Raw genomic sequence first — 24,140 nt, forward strand, 5'->3', positions numbered from 1 at the left:
TTCTAAAGGGCCAGTTTACTGTCCCTTAGACTTTAGGCTGGGCCGCCCAGTGGGAGTAAATGCCCGATCTTTGGTATTAGGGGAGAAATGGTGCCCTGTTGGGTGTCCGCAGCAGGAATTATGCCTCAAGGGCCAGATAAAAGCAAGCAAAGGGCCACATCCAGCCCTACTTTGGAGACCACTGACCTAGGCGATCAGAAGTGGAAGTTCTTCTCCTCCCACCAGCAGTCTTCTGGGACATGCAACAGGTTCCAGAAGACTGCGGGACCAAATCACAAAGTGCAGTTAAGATGCCAGAGCCAGTGACAAAAGGATGACCAGTGAACCTGGCTGCGCTGAGCACACAGATCGAGGGACAGGCGAGTGGCTTTTTTTTTTTTTTTTAATTTATTTAAAGTCAGCCTTAATTGGTTTCACCAGAGACTGGAGCTGCGCTTTAAGGGTGACGTCAGGACAGCAACTTTATGCTATGGATCCCAAAGGTTCATCCATATCTAAATTTTTCTTCTATTGAAAAGGAAACTAAAATGTCAACAATGCGAAGAACATAACTTCTACAGAAACAGGATAATTTGGACCAGAAATAGTAACAGGCCGAAAAGAAAAGCACACACGAAATGTTAAACCTCCCAAAAGAGTTTAATTAAAATCAGATCCATGTCCATCTCTAATGGCCCTGTTTTTGTACAGAAATAGACGCTTCAGTTTACAAGGCACTTTTGTTAAAAAATACAACCTTCTGAAAAAAAAAATAAAAACCCAAAAAACACAATATACATACATTTCCAGTATATTAATTTGCAGTAAAAATAGCTGCTACACAAAATCCTCCACAACTATGAAAGGGAGGCAAGGTACACAAAATACAGAATCCAATGACAAAAATCAGATGGCAGGACATTTTTTTACAGAACCATACTTTTTTTTTTTTTTTTTACATTTTGGGCTGTGGCAGTATCGGCACTGAAAGTTACCAATTGCCAACTAGGAGCAGAATTATGGGGAATGGCAATTAGGGGAGTTGTGTATAATGGCTAGTTGGTGCTTGCAACACAAAAGCTGACAGTGCCTTGGAAATGCTTCATTTCCCACCACATGCCCACAAAGACTTAAGTAGTAAACCATTTATTTTATATATTTATTACTTTTGGTGTCACGATTCTTTAAAGCTGAGGACATCGTTCATATTTCCCACAATATACAGTGTATTAGCAGTTTAGCAACATTTTGGATGGGCTGTGGTTTATGTTTGCTAGAACTAATCTTCAATAAAAGTAAAACAGTGAAATAAAAGTCAACCCAGACAACTTTTAATCCCCAGCAGTAGCTCTCAATCACACAATAGGTGAGGACAGCTAAAACTGGTACACTCAAAATCTGGTGCAGTTGTGCATTATAACCAGCTTCTAAACCTTGACCTGTTCAGTTAGGCTTTGGCAGTAAAACCTGGAAGCCAATTGGTTTCTATGCAGAGTTGCACTCTACAGTTTTTGTAAATAACCCCCAACATCTGCCTTAGTGACTACTAGTTCAGGGCTAGATTAGGATTGCCCTGGTGCAAGAAGCAGGACCCTATTTATGCACATGACAAAAACTTTACTATGTTCTGGCACATCTGGACTATTAGGACCTGGCCTGTATTTTACCAGCCTGGCTAGCAAGAATGAGGTTTGTTGCCACCTATCATTAGGAGGTTAAGGATCATATCTGGCTGCAGGCAGGTGACCCAGTGTATAAAAACTTCAGTGAACTTTGCCATTTTGCGCAACCACAGCTGAGTGAGGTCAACCTGCAGGAGTTCATAAGAGCCTCTAAACAAGCACCTCAACTTCCTAACCCCAAAAAGGAACGCTTGAACAGATGTCCAGGTCTTTGGGAAACCCAGCTAAAAACAAATTGAGGTCAGCGGGGAAAAAAAAAAATGCCCTCTATGTTGGTAGCCAGTGAGAAGAACGCCCCATTACTATGGTGGGCCAGAATGCTACCCATACAGACAGATCACAGTGTCTTGCACCAGATCTGCCAAGTGATGCTGGCCCTGAACTATGCAGGCAACATCAAATGGGAGATCAGGTTAGTTCTAGATCAAGAAGCCTAGCAACCTCTGGAGGCACCCTACGGTTCCATAGAAACCTGGTTGAGAATGGCTGTCCTAAACAGATCACTGGTGGCTTGCAGCTGGTTCCACCAAGTGGTGTTTGCTGCAGAACTATGCAGGCACTATGTGGGGAGTCAGTCAAACCTTTAGAGGAAACTTGAGGATCCACAGAAACCTGCTTGAAAATGGCTGCCCTAAACATGTCACTGGCAACATGCAACTGATTCTGCCAAATTGTGTTGGCCGCAGAACTAAGCAGGCACCATCACATGGGAGAGGAGTCAAAGCTCACAGAACCTTCAACCACCTTTGAAGAACTCTAGAATGACTGCTTCAACATTCACTCACTGCCTAGGCCTTCCAAATCCCCATTCTGGGCATGCTATAGCAGTAATTATCCATGTAACCAGGGGAACAGATCACAAAGCAAGTTTCTATCTTCATCACCTGATCATGTGGCCACAAACCTACTTCGCTTCACTGCAAGTGATGCCACCTTCCCGCAACTAAAATGCTACAGTGGCAGCTGCCATCTGGTGCTTCTTGCCAAAGGTTAAATTCCTGTGCAATGGATTAATTTTACTTGACCACAAATTACACTTCTATGTAGCGAACAGATGTACAATAAAAAAAAAAAAAGCAAAAAGCATTTAAAATGCCAATATATTTCTTAAACAAAAAAAAAAATCTTACACAACTGAAATTTAAATATACACATTCCTTTTGGAACAAAAAAATAATTATGTAAATATGAAAAAAAAACTGAATTATTTACAAACAGCTTGAAATGGTTTGAAAATGTTCATGAAACCGCATGGACTCCGCATGAAGGACTCAAACATTAGGTGGTAAAGTGCGCTTTTTTTTCACCCAAGACCACGCATCAGCTGGAATTAAAGCGGTGATTTTTTTAACAGCATTTCCAGCTCAATAATTACATTTGTTTCATCCCCTGTTGATATACTGAATTTCTTTTTACAAAAAGTACATGCTTCCTGTGCAATTTTTATTCAAGTATGGACTGTGTTCCTAAGCACCATTCGTGGGACCTCTGTACATCCAGAGCTTCAAACACTTCTCTGAAATGTCTCAAAGTCCCTTCACATCCCACAAACTACCCCCAAAAATAAGTTCCTTCATCTTGAAACTGTCCAGCCCATCAACTGCGACCAAAAAAAAGTGGTCATCTCCTTTTCACAGTTTCCACAGCCATCGTTCCGCAAGTTTCCGCTCATTCGTCTGTGTCTGGTTGAACGCCCAGCATCGCGTGTAGCTCTTCCGCAGAGTAACCCAGCAGGTTCTGGAGATCGCAGACAAATCTGTAGACGTATCGTTTTCCGGAGGTCTTGTGGATAATGTTTTTATCATAGTAATAACGTAGCCCACGGCTTAGCTTTTCATAATTCATTTTAGGCTTGTTTTTCCTTTTTCCCCATCGCCGTGCCACCTGTGAATGCCAAAGACACACAGATTAAAATGTGTACAGGTACATTAACAAAAGGCTAATCTTATAGAATATGTAAACCCAACATTTCATATTCCTGATATTTGCCTGCTGCAGCATGTACTTGTGTAAAACAGTATCCTGTACTCTTTGCATTGCTTCCCTTACGTCAAATCCCTGGTATTGCTGCCCGTCCCTCAGCTTGCCTATTAAAAACGGACCACAATAGGCAGGAGTATACAGCATAGTCAGTTCTCTAGCTGTGCTGAGAACTCTGCCTGCTCTTCTCCCATAACCAGAGTTTACATCCCCTGCACAGCCATTCACTGGGAAGATCAGTGTGCTGCTGTCTCTCCTCCCTCATCTCTGCAGCTGTATACAGGGTATGTGATCACACACAAATGTTATAATATATATATATATATATATATAAATAAATTTGTATATATATTTAGACTTATATTTACACAAATGTTTTGGCTCTCATTTTATTTTAAAACTAGATTAGAATTTACATTTAAATGTGTGCCATAAACCTGCTTTTATTCTTTAAAGGGTTATTACTGCATCTCACACGTGGTAGATTCAATACCAAGAGCCCTCAATTTCTATACCACATTTGCCCCCTCTAAAATGTCTTCACATGTATTCTAACATACAGAGGAGAGAGATCCTGCAGAGTTTTTTCATGTTATTCAAAAGAAAGCATCCCAGTTATCTCTTTAGGTGTTCATACTCCTTGACAGCCAACCATTAAAAAGTCTATGGAGCAGGCACATCTAAAGGCAGGTCTTCTTTGATATAACTGCATGCAAAGAACATACAACTTATAGGTCAGGAAACATAATAAAATTTGAACTGGCAGAACCATTGATGCTGGCAAAGCTTTCAATAGAACAGAAGGAGAAAGGGAAATGATTTGCAACAACTTGCTTGATTTGACTGGATAGAATGAAGTAAAAGGCATTTAAATGTGCATGAATTGTTTAAAAGTTTATATCTTTCCTTTAGCATTTTTTGGGCTCAGTACAAAAAGCTATATGGATTCTCGCGTTTAAAAAAGTGACAGTGTAGTAAGGTCTCGCTTTCCTGCATTTCATCTGCAACAGCTCTCAATGAAAACCCATTGCTTTTTTGAGCTCTTTATAGAAGACAGGAATTTTAAAAAAGTCGCCAGCTCATTCATCATGCATTCTTCACATTTTGTCTCATTTGGCATCTGATTTTTGTTCAGTCTGTGGATTGAACGAGAGAAATCTAAGATACCTCCATCCGTGATAATCAGCATGAAAGGAGGAATCTCCCCTGCTGCCGTCAGAGTACCCAGTTTGGCACACAATTTTCCAGCTGACTCAACAAATAGAAAAAATTAAACACTTCCGAGCGGAGTGGTGCTAATGGGGACGCCAAAAACTCATATTTTGAAAATCAATGTTCAGCAGGAATGGGTTGAAATTTAAGCTGCGTATGGCAGTTAAGAGGTCTATTGTAAACCAATCCAGTAAACAAAGGTTTTACTCCAAGCATAGTTGTACAGTACATATCCCAATAAGAGCAATCAAGTTAACCAATATGAGGATATGAGGTGTGGTATAAAGCACCTCCAATTCTTTGATATCACATTTCAGAAACATGGTAATATAAATGAAGGATAAGACTCCAGACTCTCTGAACGGATACTGGATATCTTGAAAATAACCCAACTAATCAGCCTGTAGAAAGATAAAAAGGCACAAACCTCGTCTGGGTCAGTGAGTTTGAACTCCCAGCCATCCCCGGTCCAACTGATAAAGGGTTGGCAAGATTTGTCGGTCAACAGTTCTAGCAAGAACTGCCAGAGCTGGATAGGTCCACTCCCTGAAAAAATAAAGTGAAATACACAATCATTACATAGATCATCAACTATTGTGCAGACTATCAAAAGAGAATGGGCAAAGTGCAGGATCACAGCAACCAATCCGGATTCAACAGCCACACAACCAAAGTGAAGATATACTTCTATTGCCATGAATTGGGCTAAAGTGTGAATGGACAGAGCCAACCACAAATGTTCTTTGAGATGTGATTTATATTGAACTTCAAAATAACCAAAAATCTGCAATATTTTAACTCCAAACTCACTTGTTAAATTGTATGTGTGGTCAAAAATGTAAACAATTTTTTTTTTTTTTTTTTTTTTTTTTTTTTTTTTAAGTACTCAGTGGTTGTAATGAAACAATGTGGGAAATGTACATGTTTTTGGAGACCTACTAAAATGGTTTGTTTTTTTGGCCCAGACATATATAGACAATATCCCCTCCTTGAGGTTGCAGTTTTCAAAATATACATAAAAACCCCAAGCAGTGAGAACAATAAAAGCTTTACAAGACAAAGGTATGGATTATGACTCAGGCATTTGTCAGCTTAAGAGGGAGACAAGTGGCTCTTAAAGATATGCTCAATTATCTCACCTGTGAACCCGGCAAGGATGGCTGCTGGGATAACTGGTTTGCCCTGCTCTACTGGGTCATTCCTGTCTTGTATGTAATCTTTGAATGACATGGAAGGCTTGCTCAAGCACAGCGATTGGCTAGGGTCTTCTTCAAAGCTTTCATAGGACGGAACACGTTGCATATCCACCAGTGAAGACTGGCTGGTCCATGACTGTAACAGGGAGTCTGTGCTTTCGAAACTCTCCGTACCACTGTCTACAGAATCCAAATTGACAGATTTACCTGGAAGATGAAGGGAAAAATATTTAGAAAGTTTTCCAACAAACAAAAAACCTATAAAAGCTTATGAGAGTCTAATTGTTCTTGTTTAAAACCAAAAGTGAGAGATTTATCCTCCAATTCTCCAATTGCCCACTGTCACTGGAAGTAAAGGAGAGTCCAAAAACCTTGATCTTCCTTAACTCGTTATGGTATTAAAGTGCAAAGTTTTTAGTAAAAGGTTAGCATGAACTCACTGGCTTACTTCATGGTGTAGTGATGCAAATCAGAGCTGGAAGGTATTAGAAAAATATGGCTGCCCCCCCACATTCACAAATACTGACAAATTACACGATCAAAGGTTTAAGACCTGATCATGCACTGCCAAAATTACTTACATCAAGCTGACCTATTTTACATGTATAGAAAAAAAAAAACCCACACCACCACACTGGGGAGACTACACACTCCTTTTCAAATATCAAGATTACCCCAAATTTGTAGGCCATTCACTCAATGTAGCGAGACAATTGCACATATCTGTTCTCAAAATAGAACATTAATAGAATGGAAATTATTGGGTCAGCAAACAAATGCTCCTGCGCTTGGGGATAGACTCAATGCAGGCTGCAACCACATTAAAGAATGTCCTGGAACATGCACACCTTGCTGCCCTCAACAGACCGGGGGAATCCAAATATACTGAATGAGGAAAGAACAAAGAGGGTGCACAGGCCTAGTGCATTACCATAAAAAATGTTTAATAAGAAATAAAATAGGTGTTGTACTCACAAACGACAATAAAGTCAAGGCACGTCATAAAACAGCTGGGTCAACACCGCGCTTAGTAACAGCCAGTAATGGGGAATGTAGACATCCAATAGGCTGACCCGTTTCGAGGATTTGCCTCTTCCTCAGAGCCGAGGAAGAGGCAAGTCCTCGAAACGTGTCAGCCTATTGGAGGTCTACATTCCCCATTACGGACTGTTACTCAGCGCGGTGTTGACCCAGCTGTTCTTTTATGATGTGCCTTGACTGTCATTTGAGTACAACACCTATTTTATTTCTTATTAAACATTTTTTATGGTAATGGACATCATTGGGTGCCAGCCATAGCAATACCTGAACCTTGGGGTTCATTCATACACTCACCAGAGCTCAGGGAACTCAGCAGGATGTTAAAGTTTCTATTGTAGTCTCTGTTCACAGAGGAGTAATTACTGCTCATGGATTTCATGCACGAGTAACTCTGAAACTCTTGCTTGACCGGAAGGAGGTTTGGCACTTGGGGTACTGGGCATAGGTCACTGTACATTTCAGTTTTAGGGTAGCTGTGTACTTGAGAGCCACAATGCAAGGGGTCCATGCCGAAATCTACAAGAAATTTAGAAATACAGATCAATATAAGGATTTTGGTATATAAAGTGAGGCAAAAAAAAAAAAAAAAAATACAAATTTTAGGTATAGTAGATAAAATCAATTCTGATTGACAGCAATAGAGTTATACCATTACAGCAACATCTACACTGAATTACAAAAAAACATTGTCAACTATACACTTTTTAAAATTATAAAGAAAGCTTACTTAAGGAGTCAGTGTTCACCCACTGGGTTTGATTGGAGCTCTCAATATACTGGTCCTGTACTCGCTCTTGTTCTATAGGAAAGGGGAAAAAGCGCAAGCGTCAGTTTGGAAAATGCATGCAAGACTGACATGTTATATTTACTAAAGGTTAATACTCTAGGGAATTAATTTGACCACCCTTAAGTCAGGAATATTTTTTTCCCCCTCGAGTAGCAATTTTGTCAACAATTGACTGAGGAAGGGAGTTTCTCCTTTCGCTGGACTAAAGCTTCAGGAGATGTGCAAAGTTGAGCTTGGACATTTAGCTAACATTAAAAGCGATGAAAACAGCTATGAAGAAGTGTTTCCTGATCATTTCCATGGTTTGTAAAATCTCTGGATGAATGGCTTTTTAGATGGTCATTTATGCAAATTTTAGGTTAATGGTGCAAGAATGACAGGTGGCTTAGTCCTTCTGCAACAGGTTCTTGAACTTTCTTAATGAAAGCAGTAGACCCCTTTAAAGGTTTTACATATGTTAATTATGGACATACAGTCTCAAGGATCCTTTAAAAAAGGAACTCCAAAGTCAATGGCATTTTCCCTTTAAAGGGAAGAGATCTTATTTGGAAATGACAGTTTATATCGCCTGTGAACATCTAAACAGCATTCCCGGAACTGTTTAAACAACGTTCTGGCAGACTGCTCCTTAATTACCTTTCATCATCTGTTCCAGATGCTCCCAGAGAATGTCACCCACAAAGTCTGGGGCCAGCTCCAGGAAATGTTCTTTTCCTAGACTGCACAACTCCTGACCAGTCATGATGATCTTCTGGAAGTTAACGGTCTCCAAGGAAAACTCATTGGCGGCCCAAATGAGCCACTGGCACACTTGACTCTCATGCCACAGCCATGGATCTACAAAAAGAAGAACACAGTTTCATAAGCTAGCCAACCCCATATATGAAAATATTTAACAGTAAAATAAAAATTTGAGCATATTAAAAAAAAACCCACCAAAATCACATCCCTGTTGGTTCTCTTTGAGAAAAAAATATAAAGAAAATAACATGCATCTGACTAATGTAATTTTACTTTTCCTGTATTATATATATATATTTTTTAAACTCTAGATGCGACAGACGTTAAACCAACCTCTCAACCTTTGTATCAGGGAGACACCCTTGGGGGGGGGGGGGAGAAAAAGAAAAAAAAAAAAAAAAAAAAAGTTCTCAGGGAAGCCCCTCTAAAAAGGACAGACAGCTCAGAGTACATCATTAGGGTGCAAAGAGTTTTAAATAGAAGAAAAGGGTGTACTTAGACCCTCTTCCCTTCCTTTGCTCTGTAAAATAATTCTCTTCAGTGATAATTCGAAAGAGCATGTTCTGTTTTGTTACTGTATTGTCTCATGTACTGTCCCCCACTATAATGTACAGTGCGGAGCAAACCTTTTAGCGCTATATACTGTATAATCATTAAATGAAAACAAATACATTGAACATTGTAGTGCCCCTTTACTTTGGTGGTCAATGTAGGCAAAAGATCAATCTGCCACTGCTCTCACCTCGAGGAACCCCAGGCTTCCACAGAACCTTGGTTATGAAAGTTTAGAGTAAAAATAAATCTGGTTGCCGTTGTAGCAAACATTATCTGCTTTGCACATGTATTTAAAGGGTCAGTCCACCCAAAGCAGATATTCAGGCTTTTAGTACATGCAGGAGAATTGTCCCACCTGACAATTTTGATCTCTCAGACTCAGTTGGTGAGACCTCTGCACCAAGTTCCTGTCTTTGCACACTGTTGTCCTTATGAGGGCTCCCACTCCCTTGCTGGATTTTTTATTATTATTCTAGATTATGTACAATTTAACTGGTGGAGTTGGAACACACAAAGCTGTCAGGAACACCCAAAACTAGGTGGACTGGTCAAGAGTTATGGCAGGAAAATCACACTGTTGGGAGTATCCAAGACAGGGTGTTCCATGAAATACTAGGGTTCCTACAGAGGTTGCTATAGGTTTCTTTAGCAATAAGAGATTTCTGCTTCTCAGTCAGATGAGAAACCACAGACACTAAATATCTTTTTGGCCATCTGTAGGGAAGAATTCTTCCAAATGACCACAATGTAAAAATCCACTGTCCATCACAAAGTTATTTCTAGGATTCCTCCATGTCAAAAAGGTTGAGAAATGCTCATCTAAGACACAAGTCAGGGAATGACCAAACCCACAAGGCTCTACCTCTAAGAATTAGACATCAATTTTGGACAAAGATAAAATTTTCATCTCCATAAGCGGACAAACATTTGCCAAAGGATCTACCAGTTCTATTAATATCAGTGAATGTTTATGCCTCTAGTCTGGGGGAATGACAAACACCAATTTTTCTCTGGAAAAATGTGCACAGGATGACTAAATGGTCATACTGAGAAATCTAGGAACATAGTTTAAATAACTGGAGGTTGCACAATAAGCTGTAGTAGATTTCACGCAGGGAAATTCCTGTGACGTCTGTATTCATTCAGCTTTTCCCCAAACACAGCTAGGCAAGATTAAACCCTGTTTACAACTGCAAAACAAGTTAACTGCAGAGACTGAAGTATTTACAAAGGAAACCTGTATGGAGGAAGAAAAAAAAAAAGGGGCTGTCCTAGCTGACCTCTCCTTCTGAAAATACCAATATCCTGGCTATCATTCCAATTCAGTATCTTTAATACTTTCTACGTGGCATTCACGTGACTGGTTTCACTCCAATTTGCCTCATCTGCATGTTCTATTCCAGATAAGGGTCTCAAAGTAGTAAAGAAAGAGACATTAGTATAGAAGTTCTATCACCAACAGGCCATTTGTCTTACAAAGACATTAAATCGGTTTAATGGAGGCATGGATGGAGATGCAAATGGTAATATAGAGCTATGATGAGGTTTACCATACACAGAAAATTTAAGATTTACTATTCCACTGTCTGGCCATCAATTTTCCCATTAACAATGAAATAAGATGGGTGGGTAGGGTACCAACAGGGCCACCCACAGCTTCAAAATCACTCTGTAGACATCCATCTTTACAGTCTTACTGGGCATTATAAATAAACCGTAAAGATTTTAGGTAAAGATGCCACAGCTTAGGGCTCTTTCCAGTACCAGAATACTAGGCTTTTGGCTATGGGATCCCTTTTGAAATACAGGACCAGAATTTAGAATGGCTGACTTCCTCTCCAGAAAAGATCATGTGACTAAAGACCTAGGCTTTTGAATATATAAGTGGTTCTAGAGGGAGCATTGAGCAGTATTTACTCCAAAGTTTTAAGCCATTTTATACATATTTGATTCCAGCAAGATTGTAAACATAGCTATTAAAATTAAAACATACAGGTCTGCTTTATGATTGACCTTCGGTCACAAATATGATGTTACTCTTCTAAGCCATAGGCTTTAAATAATGCATATTTTGACTGCCTCCCGTCAAAGGATTCCTTAAATTGAATACAAGCTTATCAAAGAAAGTTAAACTACAGCAAATCCCTCATACAAAATGTAAATCCTATGCCATAAAAATGATTGCGATAGGTGCACCTTAATGACAAACAGTAAAAAGGAAGTCAATTACAGCATTTGAACCCTTTCAAGTAGACAAGGACGAGAGAGAAATCTTTCAAGTCAGACCAATTGTCTGAAAAATGTAGGAGGTACACATACCCAATATCGAGACAAGATGGCTTCCCTCATGTCAAGAAGCCAACTAGGCTCAGCAAAGTAAAAAAACAAAAAAACAAAAAAAAAAACCAAAACACTGCACAATGTGCAGTCAAAAATATCTTTAACCGAAATTAGACAAACCAAATCCCATATTCCAGCCGGCACTTTATTAGATGCAAAATGGTTCCAACAATACACAGCCCCATAGATGCGGACAATGAACGAATTGTCTAGATAAGAAAGGAGAATTCAACTCACTGCTGGGGATGCCAAGCCGTCTCTGCTCCTTTGTAAACCCGTTAAAAGTGGCCTTCAGAGCTTGACTCATGACCGCCTTGCTGCAGGGTGTCAGGAGGGGTAATTCACAGCTGCTGGAGTCTGGAGAAAGACATAAAATGTATTTTATATCAGCAGATACCAAAGACTGATCACATATGCTGCGCTCGGAAGCCTTTCACTATAAATAGTTGAGAACTGCTAAAGTATTTTATGGTTGATGCAGCAAGCTGATCCGTAATATAGGATATCGGCTTCCAATTACACCAAGAAGCCGCCATACCATGATAAGGCTCAGTGTATTTCACACCTACTGCAGAAATATATATTCTCCCCCCATTTTGCAATTCTGTCTGGGTCAGCCAGCCACCACTTTACAGTTTATAAACAGGTTAGGGTGAGGTCCTTTGCTGTATCATTGGACAACTGAACCCCCCCCCCACTTCATTCAAGGTAAGCATTTGTGACAGACTGACAGAAGCAAAGGGTGGAGGGGGGCGACGGCCCTAAGGTCAATTTTTAACTTTGAATCCAATTTTTTTTTTTCTACTTTTTTGGTTTCAGTCTTACTGGGAAATACATTTTCCCCCTTCCATCTGCTTCTATTGGCTTACAGATTAATGACCCAACCTGCATTCTTAATACAATAAAATTTACCATGTGGAAGAGAGTCCAGACCGGTGGGTACTGCCTGTTCTTCCTCATAAGCATCATACGCTGAGAACAAACCAGTGTAAATCGATGTTGACAAATTGATATCAAATGCCAGTTGCCGCTGAAAGAAAAGAGAAAAAAAAAAAAAAAAAAAACCATTTCATTTGATAGCCAAAATTTGCAAACAGTAAAAATATTTAGCAAATTAAAAACAAAAAAGCTGTATAATATAGAAGCTCAACGGTTTGCATGCCCACTCCACAGTGGTCATATCTGCAGAGGGAAATGGGCGTGCCACCTCTTCTATTCATTTATCCAAGTGTGTAATGCAAACGTGTTACCAACCTAAAATTTCCTAATCTTGGCTGCATACTTGCTTCTACCTGGCAACAGATTCCTCCATCCACACAAGGTGGATGGAGGAATTCTACCTGCTGGGACATTGTATTCTGCCAACTCTGATCTTGGCTGATCAGCAAATGTTTGCCAACATTCCCATTCTACAGAAGTTGATCTAACAATTGTCTTTTGTTGAACAGGTACAGCTATGTATGGATTCAAAATTCAACTGGTTCAGCAAGGACCCCCCTAGCCTCTCAAACCATCTATGGCCAGCTTGGTTTTCTGTGTATTTCTTCCAGATTGGTGCAATAAATTAAGCAACCTCTACACTTTACTTCTGTGCAGGAGCTTCCTGTAATAAAGACCAGTCACTTCTGTGTTCTCTCCTTGTGAAGGGTGACTGGTCCTGTCTTCACCCCCTCCCGTAGTTTTCTGCAGACAGCCTGTAGTGAGCCTGCTGGGGCCCTTCCCACAGCTCTGCAACAGACTATGCACAGCACAGTAATTATGTCATCACTACTTTTACAAGGCAACATTTGGGTTTGCAAAAGCACCCAGTTCATATAGATGTATAGCTTTTGTGGCCATTGAGGAATAAAATCTAAATGTTGTGTGCCTGGGGTTAAGTTTTAAATATTGAAGTGAAATATACTTTTGTCCTGTATATAGTAATTAAACACGTACACAACTTTTTTACTTTGCCTGGAAGCACCAAAAATTCTTGTGGAATGAGATTCATTAGTGGTAGAAACAGAATAGAACTCCAGTATGTCCCTACCGCACAGCTCTAATGAAATACATCCACTCGGATGAGGCAGAATTCAGCAGTCTAATAAGCAGCACCTTCTATAAATACAACGCGATGAGCTGTCGCCATAATTATACCTGCCTTCTCCCAGAGATTACAGGGGAAGAACACTCCATATCACCTGTGTATACATTCCTTTTCTCTACATCACACCGCACAGCAGAACAAGGCTCTATTCATCCGTGCTGTTTGGGTGCTAAAAATAAAAGCTTTTAATTACGTTGTGTCAGCCATCACTCCTCTCAGAGGGGAAGACACAACACACCTTGATATGTCAGCTAAAGAATCATTAAAAGGGTCACCTGCACTGAATCTTCTATACGGAGATTGTGCGGATAACTCAGGTTCTGCATCTTGAGTGGTGCACACAAATAAACGGTGCGGGGCCACATGCAGCTGGCTGCGGCTCGGAAACGGGAGCGTTACCTTTCGGAACCACTCTGACCTAGTTGGAAGTCGCATCCGTGGCCCATAAACGTACGCGAGACACTGGCTGAACAGCTGGACTTGCGTCGGAGGCTGAACAGGCCTTCTGTTGGACAAAACAAGTTTGATACCTGTGCTAATAACAGTCTTTTGATGCATCTTTGAATGGGCGATCGATGTGTACTTATCTATGGTAGGTCGCTCAATGGGAGCGCGATTTGGGGGCGGTAGTGGATCTGGAGGACTGGAATAAGGCCTGTTCGTTTATAGCCAAATGTTCATTCAACACAAACACGCTGGAGGCGGTATACAAAGTACTGTTCTGTTGGTATTGGGTCCTGGCTCGTATAGCCCAGACGAACTCTACCTATAGTGACCGCTGCTTTCAGGGTTGTGGTCATCGTGAAGATGTGTTACATATGTGGTGGTCATGCCAGAGACTGATTCGGTTTTGTTTTCGTGCATTTGGCCTTCTTTACACCTTGTTCCATCTCTCCATATGCCAGGAAGCCCGGTATGCTTTGCTTCATTACCCCATACTGGGCTTGTTGGCCCACCAGCAGAAGTTAGCTTCCTATTTGTTCTGGTCGGCAACTAGAACAATTGATCAAGCTTGGAAGAGTAAATCTGTCCCTTTTCAGGAGGTGCGGGACTGGATAACCACTCTGATGCTTAATGAATAGATGACAAGTATTGGTACGGACTCCGAACACAAATTTTTGAAAATCTGGGGAACAGTGGTTGATATATGCTTTTCCCACACTAGTCTGGGTTAAGGTTGTTGATTGGTATTGGGAGTTCCCAGATGCCTGCTGTTGATCATAGTCTTTTCTTACTTTTTTTCTCCCCTTTGATTTTTGTGAGGCGGTAGATATCTGCCTTTGCTTTACTGTTTGTGTTCTAAAACTATTTTTGTATTTTTCTGTGCCATTGATGGCCCCGTGTGGGTGTGCCTTTTGCTTTAGTTTTCTGTTGAAAATTACTAAATAACTATTGAAATACAAAAAAGGGTCACCTACAGTTAAGGTCTTAACCGATTTGTGGCCCAAGGCAAAAAAAAAAAATCAGGGCTGTAAACTTCCTAAAAAAGGTGGCCACACATCAATATGATCAATCAATGCAAGAAAATTGGTCAAACAAAATTAAAATCCCTGCGAGCAATCCATTTCATTGATTTAAACAATGTTGATCGCTTGAACAAGTGTTTGTGGCCCAGAGAACTGATATTACAGGTTGATCAAAACATTTTCAAACAATCCTTTAAATTTAGTGGATTGTATTTTCGGTTGACATTTTCAGTTGACTGCAAAGCAAGATGCAATAGTACACCACTCCATATCCATCATTTCAAACCTAGATTGGTCACAAATCGGTATGCCTAAGGCCATATCAACTGACCAACAGAATGGCTACAACAGGGTATGTAGTAGGCATGCAATATGACAAATACCAGATCTAAAAAACAGCCTCTCAACCTGGGTAAAACCCAGGAGGAATCTTTAAAATGGTTTTCAGGTCTCAGGAGCCCCTGCTAAACCAATTCATTGGAGATTCATGGTAAAAATGTCATTGGTGTTTAGTGGGAAGAACACAACCCTTACAACAGGATTTCTCCACCACAATTCTTTGGAACCCTAGGGTTCCTGCAGGAGTTGCTAGGGGTTCCTTGAGCGATTTCTGCCTCTCAGATTAGTAACCACTGACACAAATGATCTTTGTAGCTACTTGTAAGGGAGGAATCTACCCAATGACCACAAAAGTTAACAGCCATCTTCACATCGACCATATGACTGACTAATCTAGTATGAGCTGTAAATATATTAGCAGGGGTTCCCCAAAGCCAAAGTTATTTTAAGGGTTCCTCCATTTTAAAAAGGCTGAGAAAGGCTGTCTTACAATGTTTGTCAGAATGCCACTCTTACAGGTAGATGAAAAAGATCATTGGGGCCATGCTGCTGGCTCTGCCATGAGGTATTAGCCCTAGAAATATGCGGGCACCCTCAAATGGGAGGTCAGCCACATCTGAAGGAACCCCTGGAAACATTTAGAAGAAACCAGTTTGAGAATGACTGGTTTAAGAAAGACCACAGCTACGCGACCTTAAACCAGAAGGAAAGAACAAAATTAGCCAAAGAAATAACAAAAGTAGTGGTTGTTTGGAACAGACTTCTTGCGGAGGCAGTCAAATCAACAGCAAGGCTAGTCATACACAAAAAAAAAAACCCACAATCAATAGATTCCTCCATCCACTAACAGCTTGGATAGGAGAATCTCCCCTGCCAGCTATTGTAGTTCGATACCCGTGACTATCTGAATAGTAACTGGAAGGAGTTACGCTTCAGCCAACAATTTTCCAACCAGCTCCTGGAGTTTTGTCAAGCTAGGTGGTGCAAACAGAGGAAACCGGAGATAGAATTTCAGCTGATCAGAAGAAATTCAAGACGCATATGGCTGGCATAAGTGAATTTAAACATGCTTGGTATAACATAGGTCTATAGACAGATAAAAAGAATGACAAACTTCCAATGGTCTTTTTTTCAGTCACTCATTTAGGGTTCTGTGGAATCCTAGAATTCCTTGAGCTGTGGCTAATTGACCTGATGATGCCTTCATAGTTTCAGGTCCATTGCCACTTGGCAGGGCACCAGCATCATGAGAGTTCATGCTTTCCACTGACCAATGTAAGGGGCATTTTCCCTACGACTTTGGATGGACCAGTCTTAGGAGTGCCTGGAGACTTGTGAATTATTTCAAGAGTTCCTCTAAAAAAAAGTGGAGAAAAGCTGGACTGGAGCATTCCTTACGCTGGCCATGAACTAGGATTTTCAAACGAATATTTGTATGGAAAAAAAAAAAAAATACATTCAATGACTTGACAAATGTCATTCAAAAATAAGTAAAAAATAAACTGTTAACGTTGAACTTTGGAACGAATGGACTTTCCCCAAATTAAAACCAGATTCACTGTCAATTTGGTTCAAGTAAAATTTTCCCTTTTACTCCGTTAAAATCTCGTCATTCCAGTCCACATCAAATGCTGACTTGACCCCACTAAAGATTGCAAAAATTGAACGAACATTCCAAAAACGCTAACATTTTAGCAAAATTCTACAAGTGTATGGCCAACTTTATTAACTGCATGATGAACAAACCCTATCCCCCTTGCGATAATTGGACTTGTGCTCTACAGCCACAGAAAAGGCATTGTCTTCACACAATTTACAAACAAAACAGACAACCCAGGTGCCTGTGTCTACACACTTTAATTAATCATAAACCAGCAGTCTGGACAGGTTGGGACACAATAGCTGTGAGTCAGCCTGTATCTTTATAAAAGCAATGAGTGGGGCGGGGACACCAGGCTATGTGCAAATATTAGGAGGCCTGTTAATGATAAAAGGACAAGGAGCCCTGGAAGAACACAGGAGCCATAAGAAACCCGAAATTCCAACATTTAGCAAATAAAGGCTTCAGACCCACCAGGCCCATTGTTGGCCAAACCAAAACACCTAATCATATGCAAACATAGGTAGAGAAGGACCAATGGCTGCACACCCCGGGCTAATCTGAATACCAATAGCCCAGCTAGTCAATGGGAAATTGTTCTTCAGAGGAAATAAAAGGATCTTCAAGTTTACTCCAAAGGATTTGTTTAAAAAGGTTTGGTGTCTAAAGCTGGCCATACACTTCAATTTTTGTACGAATATTCGAACAGTCTCATTACTTTTGATGACTGTTTGAACACCATGAAAATACTTCAAACATTTTGCTTAACATTTTTTGGAATGAATGAACTTTGTTGCAGGAAAAACCATATTCACTGTTCAAAAGTTTGTTCGAGAAAAAATGTTCTATGTTCCAAATGCTGGATTTGACCCCAACAAGAAGTTTAATGTTGTGAACATTTGCAACAAAATTCTGCTAGTGTATGGCCAACCTCCCAATTGTCATATTTGGATTTGATTTTAGAGTACAAATGATAGTTTCCATGCTAAAAAGATTACACATTTTATTGAACCTACACAATTCAGAAGAATTTGCCAAAAAAAACGTATTTGCTTACCTTCAGTACACCTCTGTGGGTGTTGTACACAGGGGCCACCTGATCCAAGTTTCTGATATCGAAATCAGTCATTGTGCCTGTAGAAGAAAAAAAAAAAGACAGGATTTACTTCATGCATCCAGGTTCCCCCAGGGAGACCAAATTCATAAAGAAGTCCAAAACTTAATGAGTGTCAAAAACAGGCAAGTCACATCAGGGTCACAAGACAAATACAAAACCAAAAATTTATATATTAAATGTCAAAAAAACCAAAACAAAACAAATCTCTCATTACAAAAATATAAAAAAATGCAATACAAAATGGATATCTAGGGAGGTTCTCTGAAGAGCTGCTATCACAGGAACGATTTCTTGGCGCTCCCTGCTATGACTCAGCTTGCTTTGAGAGATGAGCAAGTAACAGGAACAAAAAAGGTTTATTGCCTGCGGGAAGCAATCTTTGATGTCGGGCAATTGAGGAACGTAGGACAGTGCTAAAGTGTAACATCGCACCTCTACTAAACTACACTGAAAACAACTTTTTTCAGTTACAGAAAACAAAAAAAGGGTTTCAGTTAAAACTCCAACCTGTACCAGACATTAGCCGACCTATTGAATACTCTGTATTGTAATACTCATTACCATATAATTACAATATGATACTGTAGATGCATTACATTTGGGCTTAGACAATAGACTGCTATATATGGTCAGTTCACTCAGATATGACCCATCAGGTCAGCACAGTTTACCTGTAATAATTATGTACTGCAAAGGCCTATCTGGTATTCGTCATTCTTAAGACGAAACAATGAACCTCTTAGTTGCTCCTTTCTGGTCTGGTAAATATAACATTGGAAGCGTTGTTATCTCAGTTTAAGTAGTGTCTGTTGATCCTGCCAGAAATACCCAGAGTTCCTAACTTCCTGTTGGCTGCAGTTTTATCAGCCCTATCCAGGGACCCCTGAACTACAAAACACCTTCCCCGTGTTATGAAGGAGAGGGATATACTGGGGTCCTGACAGATCCTCTCCTTGGATGGCAATGCTGCACATCCATAGATACAGTACATTGAGAGCATTGTCACCCTAGAACAGGAAGCGCGTTACTGGGAAGTCAACATTTAAAATTACAAAAAGGAAAACTAATGTCCAGGAGCGGACTAACAACTCATGGGGCCCCCGGGCCCTTGCCCACAATCAAACCACACCCAAAAAAAAGGTACCAGGGGCATCTCATGGGGCCCCCTACTGACCCAGGGCCCTGGGGCAGTGCCCGAGTTCCCAAATGGTCAGTCCGCCCCTGACTATGTCTAAGGGCTTGTAAGCTGCAAAATGACATTTCTGTTCTTGGGTTTTACACTGTAAGATATTTCTATCAGATTCTAAAATATGGTGCATTCCAGAGAGATATATTATATATATATATATTTTTTTTTTTTTTTTTATACATTGCCCCATTTATATTAAATCCTAATACCAAGGCTACTGCAGGCAAACAAAAAAAACAAAACCAAAAAAAAAACCCAACATCATTTCCTTGGTAATCCCCCCACCCCAGGGGACTGTGCAATGTTAACTTTGTAGCAAGTCACAAGGTGAGAAGCTGCAGGGGCCAATCTGTGTCAGACATTTGTGAACAGTCAAGAACTGCACCAGCAGCAAGATTCACAATTGCATCATGTGTGACCCACCACATATATTCAGAAATGCCAAAAACCTTCTGGGGGGGGAAAAAAAAAAAAAAAAAAAAAAAAAAAAACACACCAGATGAAGGCATTGCCAGGGGGGCACTGATCTCAGTGAGGTAATAAACACCTGAAAGTGTTACACTTAGAAAAACACAATAAAATATCAAATTACAAATATTTATCTATACATCTCTAAAGTCATAAATAAGAAAAAAAAAAAAAAGAGAATATATAATATAAAAATATATAATATACATACACTATAAACACAAAAGATGAAAAAAAATCTGAATATAAGATGCACAAAGATGAAATACGAAGATGAAATACGAAAAGGATAAACAAACATTTTATCTATCACAAATCGAAAAAAAAAAAAATACAAAAAAAAAAAATGTATAAAACCTCCACAAGGTTCTTAGTTTCCTAGCATACATGGACTTCTACTATATCTGAAGTCAAGCTTTTTAGGGCTCATTCACTAGCAGCAGGCGTGCACCAAGTTGCGCATGACACATGGGTGTTTTATGTATGTGCTGTAATGCGTTTAAACTTTTTAAAAGCGCAGCAAGCGTAGTAGTGCATCAGAACATGATGGGCAAGTATGAAACAAGTCTTTTCAGAGCACACAACTGTGCAACTGTGCCTGTTGCTTACAGGACATACTAGCGCATTGCCTTGCCTGTGTGTTGGGCAACTCTGTATAATGCGACAGGGCTGGCATGATTGAGCCCCCAAGTTCTGTTTTCTCCAGCTCACCTCATCATATAGAACTAAAGTACTAGTAAAGGGAGAGGAATCCCGAATGACCTTGCAGAGGTTTTACACCGTGGCATGGTCACATTTTGCTAGAATCGCTCAGTGCTGGATGACAATATGTTTTTGCCTCGAAGGACGTGGAGGAAGTCAGTGTTATGGTTTTACAAAGCCGTATCCGGCCTGCAAGCCCCAAGCTGTGGAGAGGCGGAGGACACACACGACACATGCAGGCCTCACGTGCTGGAAATCATGTTTGCGGCCAGATGATACATGGACGGGGGCTGCTTAGCAACAAACCCATTCAGAGTCTAAGCTCGCCGTTAACCCTTCTCTCCTCCCCAGGGCTAGCCCCATTAAATTGCTGGAAAATGGGATCTACGGAGAATTCAATCACTTCCAACAAATCACATGATTGTCTAAAACCAAACGCAACCATCATATCCCAACATTGCCATTTAACTAATAATTGGCTACAGGCCTAGGAAGAGGTCGGTGGAAACGATGGTGATCTTGTATCAGCCACAGGTGTCCTTTAAAAAGTAAGCAAAAAAAAAAAAAAAACACCTGCAATCTTGTTGGCTACCATGTCCAACACCTTTGCTCATTACAGTCAGTTACAAAAACTAATCATTTGTATTGATATTTTCAGTAAAGAGCTTCAAATAAAAAACTATGAGCGTCAACCTTGTAAGAGATCTTGCTACCTGTTGTACCCGTTTTAATGGACTCCCGTACAGAAACGTATGTATAATTGTTGTTACATAGATATTTTTCCATTGGGGACAAAAGAAAGAATGGTCCTAAAAAGTTTCAAGCAACAGACTACTGAAGTGTCGTCATCTAGTGGTCTGAAACAGTGGGTGGGAGATGACATGGAATTGACCAGTCCATGGCCATCAGCTCACTGTTTCAGAAGCTCCTTAAAGGCTTGGTTCACATCTATGCATGTCAGGATCACAAGCAAAATTGCACGCTTTCCCCGCACAGAAACGTGATGCTCTTTAGCAGATGTGCGTGGGCGCCATCCCAACACGCATAGATGTGATCCAAGCCTGTTAATGGCACCTCATGCATCTGCTAAGGCATGTGCCAAACCACGTGCTACACATGGTCAGGGACTTTTTTGCACATTGAAATGGATGGGCTGTCCTACTGGTGATGCACCGGAACGCGAAAAAGCACGTGCGCGCAATTGCACCTGTAGGTGTGAACCTAGCTTCAACTGCCGATCAACTTGCCAAATATATGGTTGGCCAATCGAAACTTCTTACTACAGGAAGATATGCAACTGGTTTCATGTAGCCACACACAGCGATCATTCAATGCAACTAAAATGGTCAAAATTGAAGAATTGTAAACCCTTCATTTAACCAATTCGGTGAGCTCTTGATTCAGGCAAGTTGATTGGTCATGGTGGAATTTTGTTGATCTGTTTTGGCTGAACGAATATATTTTTTTTTGCAAGAACGGTCAAAGATTGATTAAAATGATCATTATAATAGATAGATAGTGTGTTGTATCGTGATATTTTTACATTCTACGATGACTATCGGTGATCACTACATGAATGACCACCTTTACTATACACTTCATCACCTCTGCTCTTCTTGCCACCTTAATGATTGATCCCATTTGTATACACACATTTCAGGATAAACAGTTAACTTCTGACCCCTCACAGACACTCCTGGGCTGAGGAGGTCTTTGTACAGGGATAATCTCCTTGTCAGTTTTGAAGGCATTGCTCAAACACATGGAGGTAACATGAGAAGTAGGAGGGGGGGGGGGGTGAACGGAGCACCGTGAACTCAGCTCATACACACCTGTGCACTCAGGTCAAAATACACAATCATTTCATAACATGTGACAGATGGAACACGCGCCCGGATTATCAGCAGCACCTTCACTATTCATCATCTCCACCTAACAGACTGCAGCCTGGCCAGGGAAGGGATTTGCATCATTGATGTGAGTCTACAGGTCACAAACAATTGTGACTCATTCTGCACATACAGCATACAGGTTACAGCGACCTAGTGGCAAGTGAATTAAAAAAACAAAACAAAAAAAAAAACACACAAGTAACTTTGTTTTACATGTAGCCCTTAACATTTTATTCCTATAGGGTAGTTTTTATTTTCTAAACTGTTGGCATTAGCCACTTTCCAGTTATCCTGCCTCTGTTTTGGAACCTCCTTAATGCGAGTGGTTGCCTCATTGACCAATAGGAAAGTAAGTTCATGGGGCAATAGGTTGGGCCAAGCTTGACTTTTACAAAAGTTGAGATTTGCATTGGCTAAATTAATGCTTTCATTGCCAAGTTGAATGGTATACTACAGTACCTCCGAGGGCCAGAAGTGGCCCTTTGCTTGCCTTTATCCAGCCCTTGGGGCACACTAGTCCTTCCACTGACACCAATGGTGGGGCACTATTGCTTCCACTGACACTAGTGTTGCTCTGTCGTCGGTGAGCGTAAACCAAGCCATTTTCTACTCCCAAAAGTAGACAGTCCACCTCCCTCAAGTCTGAAGGACAGTAAAATGACCCTCAGAAAGTAGAGACCCCTGCTGCATTAGATACTTAAAGGCCTGTCCGAAATATACTATATGCATGATCAACCACCAAACAGGGTTGGCTAGCAGGCACACAACATGGCAGCTTGGGCCAAGGTTGCAGTTGTAGAGAAGGATCAATGGTGTTTTTGCCAGTCAGTCGACTCCAAATATTAAAGCTGCCATCATTAAACTCCATTTGAAATTGTCTGTTGCCTGGCTGTTATTCAGACCCATTGGCACCAGTCACAGAGCTACAACAGGGATACAGATCAGGTCGATTTCTTACTTCAGATGCAAGTAACCTCATCACACCAGCTGTAACAAAACTACAAATCCAATCAAGCCTCAGTCATGCCTGTGGCTGTCAAGAGTCTTTGAATGCATCATGGGATTTGTAGTTCCACAAATCCCCGAGTTAGCCTACCCCACGCTGACTTATTTCCGAGTCAAGACAACCTACTGAAACAAGAATGTCACCATGATAAAGCAATACGTACTTTCAGAACAAAGTCAGTGGCAGCCTCCATTTTATCTCATGATGGGTTTCCTTACAGTAGAAGGAAGATCAATATTATAAACGTATTAATGCGGTCTTCCCAATGCAAATCTCAGGCTAGTTAGTTAGTGGAAGGCTGACAATGCTGAAGATGGCGTCCAAAGCTCTAAAGTTTAAAGCGTTGGCAAAAAAAAAAAAAAAGTACATGCCCACCATCTGCAGAGAAAGGGGGACTAGCTGGAGCTTTATTAGAAAAAGCATGCAGAGAATATAAGTGCAATGAGCAGGCAACATTTAAAAGGTGGGTGATTGTTTGGATTTCCCTTTAAGACCTGCAGGCCTTATGAAAAGACATCACAAAACCACAACAGAGTATCATTAAATATTTCATTCCCCTCCTCTCCACCGCTGCTTTTCAAAACTGAAATTAATTTCTATGGTGATGTACATTTAAAAGCCAGATCTAGTCTTTTTTTAAAGGAATTGGGGGAAGGGAGTCCCACATCAAAGTCTCCCTCCTTGGTGACAAAATTAGATTCTTTTGTCTTTAAAGTACAAAGGCTCCATTATCAAAGTGGATGTAACTTAATGTATACAAAA

The 24,140-nt window shown here is 40.5% G+C and overlaps 1 protein-coding gene across 1 annotated transcript in view; it reads right to left on the reverse strand.

Moving 5' to 3' along the window:
- Nucleotides 1-620: 620 nt before the first annotated feature.
- ETS2 (ETS proto-oncogene 2, transcription factor) overlaps nt 621-24,140 on the reverse strand; it is a 30,808-nt gene continuing 7,288 nt past the window's right edge. The window contains exons 2-10 of the mRNA XM_089677900.1: nt 18,062-18,138; nt 12,426-12,543; nt 11,751-11,870; nt 8,514-8,714; nt 7,818-7,889; nt 7,385-7,606; nt 5,993-6,256; nt 5,281-5,399; nt 621-3,545 (exon numbers count right to left, since the gene is read on the reverse strand). Coding sequence (XP_089534026.1) covers nt 3,330-3,545; nt 5,281-5,399; nt 5,993-6,256; nt 7,385-7,606; nt 7,818-7,889; nt 8,514-8,714; nt 11,751-11,870; nt 12,426-12,543; nt 18,062-18,133 — 1,404 coding nt within the window. The 5' untranslated portion in view covers nt 18,134-18,138 and the 3' untranslated portion in view covers nt 621-3,329. The remainder of the gene's footprint in view (nt 3,546-5,280; nt 5,400-5,992; nt 6,257-7,384; nt 7,607-7,817; nt 7,890-8,513; nt 8,715-11,750; nt 11,871-12,425; nt 12,544-18,061; nt 18,139-24,140) is intronic.

This window comes from Staurois parvus, unplaced genomic scaffold (assembly GCF_062004578.1).
Source record: "Staurois parvus isolate SC_StPar_1 unplaced genomic scaffold, SC_StPar_1.0 ptg000195l, whole genome shotgun sequence".
Taxonomy (NCBI): Eukaryota; Metazoa; Chordata; class Amphibia; order Anura; family Ranidae; genus Staurois; species Staurois parvus.